The 15,852-nt window shown below is 48.8% G+C and overlaps 1 protein-coding gene across 1 annotated transcript in view; it reads right to left on the reverse strand.

Moving 5' to 3' along the window:
* Positions 1-2,208: 2,208 nt before the first annotated feature.
* The window catches only part of LOC116512072 (1-phosphatidylinositol 4,5-bisphosphate phosphodiesterase gamma-1-like), a 63,443-nt gene continuing 49,799 nt past the window's right edge, over positions 2,209-15,852 (reverse strand). The window contains exons 19-26 of the mRNA XM_032222347.1: positions 13,070-13,214; positions 10,791-11,015; positions 9,412-9,560; positions 9,176-9,290; positions 7,760-7,921; positions 6,817-6,905; positions 4,617-4,801; positions 2,209-3,108 (exon numbers count right to left, since the gene is read on the reverse strand). Of these exons, the coding sequence (XP_032078238.1) occupies positions 3,057-3,108; positions 4,617-4,801; positions 6,817-6,905; positions 7,760-7,921; positions 9,176-9,290; positions 9,412-9,560; positions 10,791-11,015; positions 13,070-13,214 (1,122 nt within the window). The 3' untranslated portion in view covers positions 2,209-3,056. The remainder of the gene's footprint in view (positions 3,109-4,616; positions 4,802-6,816; positions 6,906-7,759; positions 7,922-9,175; positions 9,291-9,411; positions 9,561-10,790; positions 11,016-13,069; positions 13,215-15,852) is intronic.

The following is a 15,852-nucleotide window of genomic DNA, read 5'->3' on the forward strand; positions in this document are numbered from 1 at the left end:
TGATATCCTTGCCAGGGGAATAATTCTTTCTTTCTTTTTTTAAAATGCTAACTACAACTCTCAGCTGGCTTGTTAACGTTGAATGAACTACCTGATGACAACTGTTCCTCTTCTGCGGTTTCCCTGGCACCTTTTCAGGAACAGGTGGCCAATTGGACTCCTGCCTTTTGAGCCCCTTGAATTCCCCTTTCGTTGCATAGTCCTCTTAAAGATACGTAAACGCTCCTGTTAAAAATTATTGCCTTCTCTAAGTCCCACTTCACCCTTTAGTGCATTTCTCCAAGGAGATTTCCCCTTGAGCTATGTGGTCCCTTCGCCAGGCGAGTTTAACCAATTGCGCCCCAAATTAGGTCCAAAAAGGATTCTTGAAATGATCTGGGCTTCTTCTTTATCCTTTCCCTGTCATCTTTCATCATCATCATCATCATCTTTTAACTGCTCCACAATCTCTTGCATTGGGGTGGAGTCTGGCCACCTGAATGGCGCTAGCGGAATGTTTACTGGCCGGATGCCCTTCCTGTGGCCAGTGTGGAGTTTTGTTCAGCAGCTATATTCTCAATGTGCCCAGAGAGAGAAATATTGGCCTCTACCTAGGATTGAACTCACAGCCTCCTGATTGTGAGGGGAGAACTCCGCCTCTAGGTCATTGCACCATTCCTGTCCTTTACCTGGGACACTTAACAACTTTCCTTAGAGCCGCGTGTCCAACCCTTGGCAATTTTAAAACTCGTGGACTTCAACTCCCAGAATTCCCTAGCCAGCTGGCTAGGGAATTCTGGGAGTTGAAGTCCACAACTCTTAAAAATTGTCAAGATTGGACACTCCTGCCTTAGTCCACCCACAGAAAGTTATCTTTTGCACGCAGAACATTCTTAAAGAGAGACTAAATTACTGACAGGAGGATATTTGTAACTCAGAGTTGGAAATGAGGGGTCCTTGGTGCTCTCAGAGCTTGGTGGTTTTCTAGCAGATGTTTCATTACCCAACTAGGTAACATCATCAGTGCTAGAAGGGAGGCGTTTGTGGAGAGGAGGAGGAGGAGGATCATTGTGGGGTCCTTGGTGCTCTCTGAGCTTGGTGGTTTTCTAGCAGATGTTTCATTACCCAACTAGGTAACATCATCAGTGCTAGAAGGGAAAGGAGGAGGAGGAGGAGGAAGAGGGCGGCTGTGAATTCCTTGGTTGGCTTGCTCTCTGTTTAAATACAAGAGGCTTGCCCCCGTTATAGGTATATAAAATGAGAGCAAGTCCCACTCCTTCGCAGCACTGATGATGTTACCTAGTTTGGTAAGAAAACGTTTGCAAGGAAACATCGAAGCTCCGAGAGCACCCAGGACCTCTCCGGCTAAATTATACCTCCCTTTTAAGTCTCAATGGGAACTGCCGAGGTGGCGCCGTGGGTAGAGTGCAGTACTGCAGGCCACTTCAGCTGACTGCTAGTTCAGCAGTTCAGCGGTTCAAATCTCACCGGCTCAGGATTGACTCAGCCTTCCATCCTTCCGAGGTGGGTAAAATGAGGACCCGGATTGTTGTTGGGGGCGATATGCTGACTCTGTAAACCGCTTAGAGAGGGCTGAAAGACCTATGAAGCGGTATATAAATCTGCTATTGCTATTGCTGTCTAATTTGGGGTTGTTGGGAAGGTGACCACGCCTGATCTCCTAGTCCAAGGATTTCTTCCACAAAAGAACAGATTTTCCCCCCCCCTCTCCCAACCAATCACCTTCTAACACCATCACCACTACTATAATCAATGCACCTACTCAACCCATCGCTCCATCACACTCTCTCTCTATCTGAATGGCCCGGACATCCCTCCCCCCCCGACCCCTTAAGACCAACTGCCGATCACAGCAAGAGAAAAATAAAGATTATCTCTTCAAAGAAGAGGCTTGGAAGCAGCTCAGCCAAAAGATAAGGGCCTTTTTGGGAGGACCCCGAAGAGGAACTTGGAGAGGCCGCTTTGGGGAGAGGATGATGGGCTATCTTTTGCGCCTGGATCGTACTTCGCCCCTTCGGGTGCCCCGTCGCCTACGGCGGCTTCCTCTTTTCCATGGTGACCCCGGCTCGCCTTCCGAATAATGCCTGCCTGCCTTAGATCGTCCCCGAGGTGACCGTCAAGGAAGAAGAAAGGGCGTTCCCCGGGGAAAGGAGGCCACAAGGAATAGCAAAAATGAAAACATTTCTTTCTGCAAGTAACGTTTCTCTGAATCGCCTCCGGGATGGTTATTGGTGAGGAAAGGGGATATTTTTTTTTTCTTCCATACCCCCACAATAAATAAATAAATATACCCAAGGCTGCCCACTGGGGCACCACGATGGTCTGCGGAGAGAGGCGGGTGGGACTTTGCCTCTGGCACAATTTGGAATTTAGGATGGGTAGGAAGGCTGCAGAACAGAACACGATGCCACTGGGAAATTTATCGTCGCGCCTCTCGCTCATGTCCGAGGCTTGATCCTCAAGAGCTGAATGTGGCAGGGATCCTTTAGGATCCAGCAGGCCAATCCGTTGAGATCCTCCCTGATATCCCTCTGCCCCCCCCACCTCTGCTCCTTCTTCACCTGGCCTCACCGAATTCCTACTGTGCAAAACCCACATTCTCTGGGAAAGTTAGATTAGAGGCACTTTGCTAACTGCCTTAGTTGCACCAAAGCCAAAAAAAAAAAAAAAAAAAGGAATAATAATTAATAATAATTAAAAAAAAACATAATAAAGGTTCCTCTTTCCGATCCACCAGGAAGGGGATTGGGGTGGGGGGTGGGGACACTTGGATTAAGACAAGAGCCCTGATGAAACGTGTCGAAGAAGAGGTGGCAAGGACAGCAGATCTCCGGCGCAGGAAGGGAGGGCGAAAATGGTAAGCCAGGAGTCCCGCTTTCTACGCCTGGAGGAGGAGAACTCCTGCCTAGGGGGGCCTTGTCCCTGCGGCCACAGGTCCCTGCGCCCCGGGAAGCCGGCAGGATTTGGTGGGCCTGAAGGATGTCTCTTGGAAGGCTGGAGAAGAGTCGCCGCAGCCTCTCCGGGAGAACAAGCAGATCCGGAAAGTCCGGTGCTGTTCAGTTACGCCTGTTGGCCAACTGCCGGTCTCGCTTCTTCTTCTCCATCAACCTGCGTTGAAAAAACGAACATGACAAAAAAAGGCATGTCAAATGTATGTTGGAAGTGTTAAAAGTAAAGCGGGTCAGGCCTGCAGCCATCTTTTCTTTGGGGTTTTTGGCCTGCCACACTTTCTGTTATTCTTCTATGCTGTTTCTATGGTGGGGAAATTGGAGGGGATCGTATGGAGTTAGATGCGATGTAGCCATAACAACATTCTTTCTGGAAAGCCAAGGTCATCTTTTGTCTCTGCACCTGACTGGAACTGGATGGGAGGAAGCTGCCAGCGTGGCAGTGGGAGATCGGACCATGGGATGGACTTGGGGGCGGGGGGGGGGCAAGATCTTGAACTTCCAACCGGGTGGGGAAAACCAGGAAGCTTTCAGATTCGGGTTTTCCCAGATGTGCCAACGTGGCTCTCTTCACCAATTGGAACTCCGAGGAATGCTTTTTCCCCGGACTCTGATTTACTTTTGGATGCTGTTTGGAACCCTGACAAAGAGGTGTCAATGTATGAGACTTCATGACTCGGCAGAGACATGGGTAATAAGGTCAGCCAATGAATAGACCTGGCAACTGGGTCAGCCAATGAGGGTTGTTTGGAAACTGAAACAGTATTTGCCGTGTGAGCAACCAGGAGACAGCAAGGAACCTGGGCGTGGCTTAGCTCAACTTTTTTTTTTTAATCCTTCCTCGCTTCTCTTCCCCCTCTTCCTCCCCACTGCTTTTCTATTTACTTTTGTATTTTATAATAGTTTATCTATATAAAAAAATGTATGTGTGTGTGCGTGCGCATGGTACACAGATGACTTACTCTCTGGAGACAAATACTGTGGGGGTAAGACACATCTAACACCCCTCGGGGTGTGTGTGTTCTGTTAAGATACAGCCTGTTGTGCCCTACTGCCATAAAATGGCTTCTACTGTACAGCAGCAGGTTTTGTGAGGAAAAGAAGGAGTAATATCACAGTTGCTTTCGGAGAGTCTGTGTAAGAGATGGTTTTGAACCGTGGGAGAGAGAATCCGTGGCTGATGACATTACCTAGAAGGGTAACGAAATGTCTGCAAGAAAACAACCAAGCTCAGAGAGCATGAAGGACCCCACAGCCTTCCTCCTCCTCCTCCCTGCAAACTCCGATTCCTTCTGGTACTGATGAATTATCTAGTTGGGTGATGAGATGTTTATAAGAAAGCAACCAAGCTCAGAGAGCACCAAGGACTCCACAGTTCTCGTTGTTGCCATTCTCCTCCTCCTCCACAGCCACCTCCTCTTCCCTGCAACCCCATTCCTTCCTAATACTGATGATGTTACCTAGTTAGGTAATGAGACGTTTGCAGGAAAACAATCAAGGCTCCCACAGTGGATTAATCCCCAGTAGGATTCCTCTCCCAGCCTCTTCTGGAGTTGCCAATTGGGGTAAAATTAACCCACCACTCCTAGAAAGCCAAGCCACGGAGAAGCCACCACAACGGACCCTCTTGGTAAATTTACAACCAGGAGAGCAGGGGGGGGCACTCACTTCCTATTGCGTGCTTCGGTCAGCTCCATGAGTTGCTCCTGCGCCAACCTCAGCTCATCCAGCCGTTGCTGGTAACGCGAGTCGCAGTTGTTGCTGTGCTCCAGGTTGGACACCTGGTTGGAGAGCTCGTTCGCCCGGTCCCGGAGCTGCTGGATGGAGGAATACAAGTTCTCCTCGTCTTCTTCCTGCAGAAGAGAAAAAAGGACCCCCAGGTGGCTAGGACTCTTCAAAGAGCCGAGGTGGCGCAGTGGTTAGGGTGCAGTACTGCAGGCCACTTCAGCTGACTGCTATCTGCAGTTCGGCAGTTCTAATCTCACCGGCTCAAGGTTGACTCAGCCTTCCATCCTTCCGAGGTGGGTGAAATGAGGACCCAGACTGTGGGGGCGATATGCTGACTCTGTAAACCGCTTAGAGAGGGCTGAAAGCCCCATGAAGCAGTATATAAGTCTAACTGCTATTGCTATGCTATATCTATCTATCTATCTATCTATCTATCTATCTATCTATCTATCTATCTATCTATCTATCTATTTCTATCTATCTATCTATCATCTATATCTATCTATCTATCTATCTATCTATCTATCTATCTATCATCTATCTATCTTCTATCTATCTATCATCTATCTATCTATCTATCTATCTATCTATCATCTATCTATCTTCTATCTATCTATCTATCTATCTATCTATCTATCTATCTATCTATCTATCTATCTATCTTCTGTATCTATCTTATCTATTATCGGTGTTAGTGGGGGGGCAGAGATCGTCCCCTAGGCCCCTAACATATGGGGTGCCTCAGGGCTCGGTCTTATCCCCCCTACTATTCAACATCTACATGAAACCGCTGGGAGAGATCATCCGTAGGCACGGGATCAGATACCATCAATATGCGGACGATACCCAGCTGTATCTGTCCGCCCCGTGCCAACTCAATGAAGCGGCAGACGTGATGAACCGAGGCCTTGAGGCCGTTATGGACTGGATGAGGGTAAACAAGCTTGTGCTCAACCCAGAAAAGACCGAGTGGCTGTTGTGCTTCCCTCCCAAAGATTCGATCAATATTCCATCACTCAGGCTGGGGGGTCAAATTCTATACCCCTCAGAGAGGGTTCGCAACTTGGGAGTCCTCCTGGATCCACAGCTATCGTTTGACCACCACCTGACGGCTGTGACCAGGGGGGCATTCGCCCAGGTTCGCCTGGTGCGCCAGTTGCGACCCTACCTGAATCGGGAGGCTCTCACAACAGTCACTCGGGCCCTTGTGACCTCTAGGCTGGAATACTGCAATGTGCTCTACATGGGGCTGCCCTTGAAGAGCATCCGGCGACTTCAGCTGGTACAGAACGCGGCCGCGCGAGTGATTGTGGGTGCACCTCGGTTCACCCACATAACACCTATCCTCCGCGAGCTGCGCTGGCTACCTGTCGATCTCCGGATGCGCTTCAAGGTGCTATTAGTCACCCATAAAGCCCTGCATGGTAGTGGATCTGGGTACTTGAGAGACCGCCTTCTGCCAATTACCTCCCTGCGACCAATTCGATCTCATAGATTGGGCCTCCTCCGTATTCCATCGGCCAGCCAGTGCCGGCTGGCAACTACAAGGAGGAGGGCCTTCTCAGTAGTAGCCCCGACCCTTGGAACGAGCTCCCCGTGGAGATTCGTACCCTCTCCACCGTCCAGGCCTTCCGCACAGCCCTTAAGAACTGGCTAGCCCGTCAGGCCTGGGGATAAGGATAGCCGCCCCTCCCGAATGATGAATGTATGTTGCTTATTACTTTTATTATATGTGTCTATGTCATTGTTTGTGTTCCCCCTCCCTGATTTTATGTGAGCCGCCCTGAGTCCCCTCAGGGAAAAGGGCGGCCTACAAATGTTAATAAAATCTAAATCTAAATCTAAATCTATCTATCCATCCAAGGCCTAAGGTTGACTCAGCCTTCCATCCTTCCGAGGTGGGTAAAATGAGGACCCAGACTGTGGGGGCAATATGCTGACTCTGTAAACCGCTTAGAGAGGGCTGAAAGTCCTAGGAAGCGGTAGTAAGTCTAACTGCTATTGCTACTCCTGGCTTACATCTTGCCCAGTCCTGGAAGGGAACCCTTTGAGGCCCCCTTTTTTTCAGGACTTGCCAGCCCAACACCTGCCCGGCCTCCAGCTCAGGCGCTGCCACACCTGAAGGGCCCCAAAAACTCACCTTGGCGTTGATGATTTCGACATGGAGTAAGAGGGAAGCCAGCTCCAGATCCTCGCTGTAACTGTTCTTCAGCGGCACCGAACGGTAGCCTGAGGACAAAAGTGGACAAGAAACTCCCAAATCCGTCTCGCTCAAAAGCTAGACAGCCAAGCCAACGATCTCCAGGCAGTCCTCGACTTATGACCATGGTTGGTCGTGAGCTGAGGACTACCACACATTTCTGTTGCTCAGAGACATTTATTAAGGGAGTTTTGCTCCATTGTACGACCTTTCCTGCCACAGTTGTTAAATGGATCGCTGCAGTTGTTAAGTGAGTCACAGGGTTGTTAAGTGAATTGGGCTTCCCCAAGGACTTCGTCAGTTGTTAAATGAACTGCTGCGGTTGGTAAGTGAGTAACACGGTTGTTAAGTGAATCCTGTTTCCCCGTTGACTTTACTCATCAGGAGGTTGCAAAAGGGGGATCACGTGACCCTGGGGTATGGCAACCGTCATAAATGCGAGTCAGTTGTCAAACATCGGAGCTCAAATCACCACGGGGATGGTGCAACGGTCGTAAGTGTGAAAACGGGCCGCAAGTCACTTTTTCAGTGCCGTCGTAACTTTGAACGGTCACTAAACGGACTGCTGTAACGCCAGGGCTACCTGTACAGGTGCAGCCCTCGGTTTACAGTCGGAACTGAGCCCAAAATGTCCTCTGCTCAGTGAGGCAGCGGTGAAGTGGGCTTTCGCCCCACTTTATGACCTTTTTGGTTGTTAAGTGCATCGCTGCAGTTGTTAAGCGAATTTGTATGGTCCTTAAGCGAACCTGGCTTCCCCCCTTGACTCCGCTTGTCGGGAAGCGGTTGGGACGGTCGCAGTCGTCCGGCATTCGCTTGAGAAGGGAGGAGTATGCAAATGTCGCCAGGGGGTGGGGCCTGGGGGGGGAGGGGCTGAGCAGGGTACCTGTTTTGAGGCTCTCGACGGGGAAGGTGGCCTGGGCCAGGAAGTTGGGGTCACTGAACATGTCTTCCTCGTAGACCACGAAGCGGAGGAAGGCAAACTGGGGGTTGTTGATGTCGAAGATGAACTGCTTCAGCAGCCAGAGCGGGTTCAGGCCGTTGTCGGCTGGGCGGAAAGGAAAGGAGAGAGAAAAACATCCACGTGAAGTTGCTCCGAGGGTTGGAGACCCCGAAACTTACATACAGACTAACAAAAGAGTTGGAAGGGACCTGGTAGGTCATCTAGTCCAACCCCCCACCCACCCCCAAGCAGGAGAGCCTGCACCGGATAGATGGCCTGTCCAGTCTCTTCTTGAAAGCCTCCAGGGATGAAGCTCCCACGACTTCTGGAGACAAGTCCTTCCGCTGATTAGAATAACAGTTGGAAGGGACCTTGAAGGTCGTCTAGTCCAACCCCTTGCTCAAGTGGGAGTCCTTACACCCTTTCCGACAGAGGACAGTCCTGCCTCTTCTTGAAAGCCTCCAGGGATGAAGCTCCTGCAACCTCTGAAGGCAACTTCTGTTCCATGGACTGATTGCTCTCACTGTCAGAAAATCCCTCCTTATTTCTACGTTGAATCTCTCCTTGGTCAGTTTCCCTCCATTCTTCCTTGTCTGGTGCTTTGGAGAATAGCTTGACCCCTTTCTCCTCTCTGGGGAAGCCCCTCAAATATTGGGAGACTCTCCCCTGGTCCTTCTCTTCACTAGACTAGCAATGCCCAGTTCCTGCAACCGTTCATTGTATGTTTTAGCCTCCAGTCCCCTAATCATCTTGGTTGCTCTTCTCTGCACTCTTTCTAGAGTCTCAATATCCTTTACAGATTAACAGAGTTGGAAGGGACCTTGTAGGTCATCTAGCCCAACCCCCTGCCCAAGCAGGAGATCCTACACCATTTCTGACAGATGGCAGTCCAGTCTCCTCTTGAAAGCCTCCAGGGATGAAGCTCCCACAACCTCCGAAGGGAAATTCTGTTCCATCGACTGATTGTTCTGTCAGAAAATCCCTCCTTATTTCCAGGTTGAATCTCTCCTTGTTCAGTTTCCATCCATTATTCCTTGTCTGGTTCTTTGGAAAATAGCTTGACCCCCTTTCTCCTCTCTGTGGCAGCCCCTCAAATATTGGAAGCCTACTATCTTGTCTCCCCTGGTCCTTCTCTTCTCTAGATCAGCCATGCCTGGTTTTCTGCCTGGTTCTTCCATCTTTACAGGTGGTAAAAGTTAGTACAAGAGGAGCCAGGCGGTCCTTCCAACTACCCGTTCAGTGGACCAGATGCAAAATTAGCATCCGTTTCGCCCCAAACCCGTCTGAACCAGCTGAATCCCACCCCTGGTTGTGTTCAGACAAACCCGGAAGACGCAACACGATTTCCCGATTTCCTACCTACGACATCCGTCTTGTTTTTGCTGTTGTCGAACTCCGAGCCGCACACCTCCACCTCCACAAACGGACAAACAATGCTGCGGCCGTTTTTGGGCAGGTGCCGGGCCCCCAAGATCTGGAGGGAGGAAGAACGGGGTGGGTTAGGTGGACAAGGAGGGACCCGCAAAAGCAGTAGCCCAGCTGGAGGGGAGGGGGCGGGCGGAGGGAGGCGTCCCGCGTGTCCCCAGCTGACTGACCTGCAACTGGACGGTGATGGGCTCCACGTGCTTCAGGCTGCCCTTGTCAAAGGGGTCGAAGAGGTCGTCGCGCATCATGTCCGGCTGCAGGACGTAGCCGCTGCGCCCGCCCAGCATGAAGAGCGATTGGTTCAGCTGCATCGGTTTGTCTGGAAGGGAGGGACCAATCGGGACTCAGAGGAAAGAACAGCTGGAGGGGGACCCATGAGGTCAGAGCAGGGTTCTACTGTAACGCACGCTACATGGGGCTGCCCCTGAAGAGTGTTCGGAGACTACAACTGGTCCAGAATGCAGCCGCGTGAGTGATACTGGGTGTACCTAGGTACACCCACGTTACAACTATCCTCCGCGAGCTGCACTGGCTCCCCATTGGTCTCTGAACACGCTTCAAGGTGCTGGTTATTACCTTTAAAGCCCTACATGGCCTAGGACCTGGATATCTCTGTGACCGCCTCCTGCAACATACTTCCCAGCGCCCAATAAGATTGCACAGGGCGGGCCTCCTCCGAGTACCATCGACTGCACAGTGCCGACTGGCGGCTCCGTGGGGGAGAGCCTTCTCTGTAGCTGCCCCGGCCCTTTGGAACGATCTACCCCCTGAGATCCGGACCCTCCCCACTCTCTCGGCCTTCCGAAAGTCTGTTAAGACCTGGCTGTTCCGGCAGGCCTGGGGCTGTTGATCTACATTGACCTTCAGCCCCATTAAGATCGAGTGTATGCTGTGCCCCTCTAACTCATCTTTGTTTTGTATTTTAAATTTTTAAAATGCTTTTTAAGTAAGCCGCCCGGAGTCCTTCGGGATTGGGCGGCATACAAATCTATTAAAATTGGAAATTGGAATTCAAAAGGCCTTGGGAGAACGTAATGGTATGCGGGAAAGGCCTTGAGAGACGGAGGGAAGAAAGGCTATCCAGGGAACAGAGAAGAGACAGCATAGCCTGCAGCTGAATAACAGTTGGAGAAAGAGCCGTAAAAGGGACCCTCCCTTGTTTCTCAGTCTACAAAGGAGGGAAAGGGGGAGATTTGTACTCTCATACCTGCACGATTCTGTTAATTTAGCTTTACAATAAAGTACAGGTAATCCTTGACTTACGGTTTACGGTTTATTAGGATTTGTATGCCGCCTACTCCCTAGAGACTCTGGGCGGCTTACAGATAAAACGGAGGGGGGGGGGGACATATACAAATTACAACAGTTCACTCAGTGACTGCCCGAAGTTACCACAGCACTGAGAAAAGTAACATGCCCCTTTCCCACACTTACGACCGTTGTAGCATGCTGGCTGAGGGATTCTGGGACTTGAAGTCCACAAGTCTTAAAGTGACCGAGTTTGGAGACTTCCCCCGATCCAACCCGTTCGATATTGAAATGAATTTACCGGGCGTCTGGAAGTTGAGGGCCACTAATTGGCTGCCGCAGATCCACATGGGCAAGGGGTCGTAGTTGGAGGAGTCCAGGCGCTGCCCCTTGGGGTAGACGCGGCTGAGCTGCCGGCGGTTATACTGCAGGAACTTTTTCCCCTTGCTGCGGTTGGCGTATTTCTCCGCTTTGGTCTCCGGGAAGGAAGACATGTCCCGGTAACAGGCTTTCTCGGTGCCGATCTCTGGAAAAGAGGAGAAGGAGTCAGCTGAGGCTCAGCGCCACCCCTGCAGAGTGGGAAGGAGGAATGCGGGAAGTCCTTGACTAACAACCACAACTGGGCCCAAGATAGCCATTGTTAAGCGAGACAGTTGCTAAGTGCCCCATGTTACGACCTTTCTTTCCACAGTTGTTAAGTGAATCACTGCAGTTGTTAAATTGGAAATATGGTTGTTAAATTAATCTTAACTTCAGTCAATCAATTAATCTACTCAATCGGAATAGAGCTGGAAGGGACCTTGGAGGTCTTCTAGTCCAAGCAGGAGACCCTGGACCATTTCTGACAGATGGCAGCCCAATCTCTTCTTGAAAGCGTGTGACACACCACCCCCGAACACTGCGACCGTCATAAATATGAATCGGCTGCCAAGTGTCCGAGTTTGATCATTTGGTCATGAAGATGCTGCAGCAGTTGTTAAGTGTGCAAAATGGTCGTAAGTCATTTTTTTCAGCGCTGTTGTAACTTTGAACAATCACTAAATGAATTGTTGTTAAATCAAGGATTACCGGTATTGTATTCTCCACATACTTCTACATATTATATCTCGATATGCGAATTGTCCTAAAAATACGAGTTCCAGGTGTAGTTATAAAAGAAGAAACAGCCATTGGGCTCTCCGGAACTTTAAAATATATATTGCTCACTTAGCTTTCGTTAGCCATTGCTAACATCCTCAGAGGGTAAAAACCATTAAAGAGATACCTGCCTTTATACACGATTGATCCATTTGGCCATTGCGCGGGTGATAGGCCCATCCACCCGCCTCCCGCCTGTTCTCTCCTCAAGGACTGTACTGCTTGCGTGTTTATCTGTCTACGACAGTCACGCACGCAATGGCCAAATGGATCAATCGTGTATAAAGGCAGGTATCTCTTTAATGGTTTTTACACGCGGACGATGTTAGCAGTGGCTCACGAAATCAATATATTTTAAAGTTCCAGAGATCCCAATGTCTGTTTCTTCTTTTATATCTCTATATGTATATCTATATATACATGTATATGTATATCTGTATCTCCCTCGCTATCCATCTCTCTCTCTGTCTCTTATGACCATGTTTCACTCTTTTTTTTTAAATATACTTTTTTTTATTTCATAACATATAATCACACGTATACTATTACATAGCCAATATCCTATTGTATTAAGTAGTAATTACATCAGTTCCTCTTGTCCTCAACGCCCCAAAAAGATTAACACCCATTATTAGCTCTTCTGCTCTCCATACACCTCTTTCTTCTGCCTCTCTCCTACCTCCTTTCTTCCCTCCATCATCCTTTCCTACTCTACTTCCCCTTCCTTTCTCCTTCTTAATGCCTAAAGAGCCGAGGTGGCGCAGTGGTTAAATGCAGCACTGCAGGCTACTGCTAGATCAGCAGTTCAGCGGTTCAAATCTCACCGGCTCAGGGTTGACTCAGCCTTCCATCCTTCCGAGGTGGGTAAAATGAGGACCCAGATTGTTGGGGGCAATATGCTGACTCTCTGTAAACCGCTTAGAGAGGGCTGAAAGCCCTATGGAGCGGTATATAAGTCTAACTGCTATTGCTATTGCTTCTCCTCTCTCCACATTCCACTCCTCCTTATCCTCATCTCCCCCCCTCTTACCCTCTCTCCTATCCCTCTCTTCCTATCTTTCTTCTCTCCTCTGTTTCCCACTCTTCCTCTTATTGGTGTATTTCAGCTTCTGAGCAAACTCCATTCTATGTTGATGGTATTTATGCTTCCATATCAATATACTTAACATATCTTAGTTTTAAAGAAAACCATGTTTCACTCTTACGACCAGTGCAGCATCCCCATGCTCAGGTGATCAAGATTCAGACAAAATTGTCAACAATGGGAAAGCCAGATTCACTCCCATGTTATTAGCAGCTGCAGTAACAGGTATTTTGGGGTCAATTGTGGTCTCAGTGATTGGTTGACGTCCGTTAATCCCCTATGCCAAATAAATACATATAAATAAATCCCACCCTCTGGTCAGCCTGTCCTGAAGCAGAAGTTGGGACGAAGGCACTTACTCTCCTCATCGAAGGGCACCGGGCGGCAATAAACGACCAGCTCTGACAGCTCCAGGGCAATCTTCTTCCTCCGTTCCATGATCTTCCCTTCCTGCATCTGAACGTGATAAAGACAGACCTTCATCAGGAGACTTCTGGAGAGCATCTATCCCACCCCGCCATACACAGGGACACATACAGACAGCAATGATGCTCCAACTGTCAAGTATCGAATTTTGTTTTTGCCACTTTGGCCATTTTCGATTCTCAGCTTGCCAACCACCCAAGGGGGGTGGAGGGAGAAGGATAGAATGTAGACTCTCATGGGAACCAAGGACACTTCAGCAGGGGTTTGCCAGAGCCCAAAAGACTTTCTCATAACAATATTAAGAAACACAATTGGACAATCTAACCTAATAAGGGGAGGGAGAATCTATACCTTAACTATACGGCTTTGCACAGGAAATAGCTAGAGCTGGTTTTGCTTTCGTATGTGCCAAAATGATGTACTCAATAAAGTTTTGCGTAAGGAGATTGGATCGTCTCTTGACGGGCCTGTTTTGCTTGGGTTCATTAGTCAGAACCTCGACACCAACATATTGTTATTCCGCATTAGTCAGAGTAAATTCTTCTCCCAGAGAAGAAACCAACAATGACCTCATGACCTGAAGATAAAAGGATGGGCAAGTATTGAAGGATCCTAGGGCTGCCTTGACCAATTTCTAAGGCGATGAGACAGACTCTTAAGACCCAGGTTGTGCCTGATCTGGATAGTAAACAAGCAACGTCCTACGTTAATACTACAGTTTAATGCCAGGTTTTACATATTGTAGGTCCATTTAATTTACAATCAACAAGCTATAATCGGCAGCCATTTTCTATTTACTACCCTGGAAATTTACCTCTGCTTTTGTTAAAGATTTATACCGTGTATGGGTTCTGGGAAGTCGGGGGAGGGAAGGCTGGTGGGGGGAGGGGGGATGTACCGTATATTAGGCTTGACGAGGGGTGTTAGATTTTAAAGCAATATGATTGCACATGTATACTGTCTTCTCTTATTTTTTCTTTAAAACTAAGATATGTTAAGTATATTGATATGGAAGCATAAATACCATCAACATAGAATGGAGTTTGCTCAGAAGCTGAAATGCACCAATGAAAGGAAGAGTGGGAAACAGAGGAGAGAAGAAAGATAGGAAGAGAGGGATAGGAGAGAGGGTGAAGGGGGGAAGATGAGGATAAGGAGGAGTGGAATGAAGAGAGAGGAGAAGGAGAAAGGAAGGGGAAGTAGAGTAGGAAAGGATGAAGGAGGGAAGAAAGGAGGGAGGAAAGAGGTAGAAGAAAGAGGTATATGGAGAGCAGAAGAGCTAATAATGGGTTTTTATCTTTCTGGGCGTTGATGGCAAGAGGAACTGATGTAATTACTACTTAATACAATAGGATATTGGCTACGTAATAGTATACATGTGATTATATGTTATGAAAATGGAAAATAAAAAAAAGTATTTTGAAAAAAAAAGACATTTACTTCTGCTTTTAGGTCTTCTATTATTGTGTTATTTACGCTCTTGTATTTTTATTACTAGTTGAATAATAAAAAATACAATAGCAGAAAGAGCTTTTTTGCCTGGAAAAGCAATTTACTATTAAACAATGGGGTATAAATTTAGAAATAAAAAGTTCAGTGGAGTATGAAGAATAAGTAATAAATGTTTGCCGGTTATATCTGGTCGAAGAGATAGAAAAATGGTGATGTTATGTCCCAATGCGAGGGGACTTACCCACTGAGGTGAGACAAATAGTAAAAGCTAACTGTCTTTATTGCTAACATTTCAAGCTAACCGTAAGCACCAGTTTGACCGCTAGGGTGGCTGTTCGGCAGTGGTGGGTTGCAGGCGGTACACCCCGGTACGGGCGTACCGGAGCCAGCCCGGAGCACCGGATACCGTTCACAGTACAGTGCTCCGGAGGGCCCACCTGCCCGACACAAGCTCCTTACCTGTGTTTTAAAGCTTCTGCGCTGCCGTGGATACGCACGGTGCATACAGCGCCTGCACGACGCTCCACGGAGCAGCTGGGGCGTTGGGGAGGCACTAAGACGTATGCATGTACCGTTTGGAACGGGATTTGAAACCCACCACTGTCGCTCGGCTTACAGGAGCAGCAGCTGTCCGTCATTTGACAGCTCCTTATATCCTGGCGCCAGTTTCTCCTCGGCCAATCAGGGCTCAGAGGCTTCCGGGTCAGGCAGTGGCCAGAGGGAAGCCTGGACATAGCAGGTTGTAGTAAAGAACCGTGGATTGTCTCAATATATTTTAGACTGTGTTTGTTAAAAATCTATACCGTGTACGGGCTCTGGGAAGTCGGGGGAGAGGGAGGTGGGGTGTTAGGGGGGAGGGTAGGGGAGGGAGGGGGGGTGTTAGGGGGGAGGGGAGGGGAGGGGGGAGGGGGGGTGTTAGAGGGGAGGGTAGGGTAGGGGGGGATATATACTATGTGTTAGATATCAATGTAATGCAATTTCACATGTATACTGTTTCTCTTTAATTTCTCCGTAAAAATAAGACAAGCTGAATACATTGACATATAGTAGAAATACACCAAGGGGAGGAGGAGTGGGATAGAAGGAAGAGGGGTAGAGAGGGACGGGAGAGAGGATGGGAGGGAGGGTGAGAAGGAAGGGAGGGAGTGGACTGAAAGAGAGGAGTGGTAGAGGGGGAGGGGAAGTAGGGCAGAGGGGAATGATGGAGGGAAGATAGTAAGTTGGAGGGGGGGCGGAAGAAAGAGGTGTATGGAGAGCGGAAGAG

The sequence above is a fragment of the Thamnophis elegans genome, chromosome 8, assembly GCF_009769535.1.
Source record: "Thamnophis elegans isolate rThaEle1 chromosome 8, rThaEle1.pri, whole genome shotgun sequence".
Taxonomy (NCBI): Eukaryota; Metazoa; Chordata; class Lepidosauria; order Squamata; family Colubridae; genus Thamnophis; species Thamnophis elegans.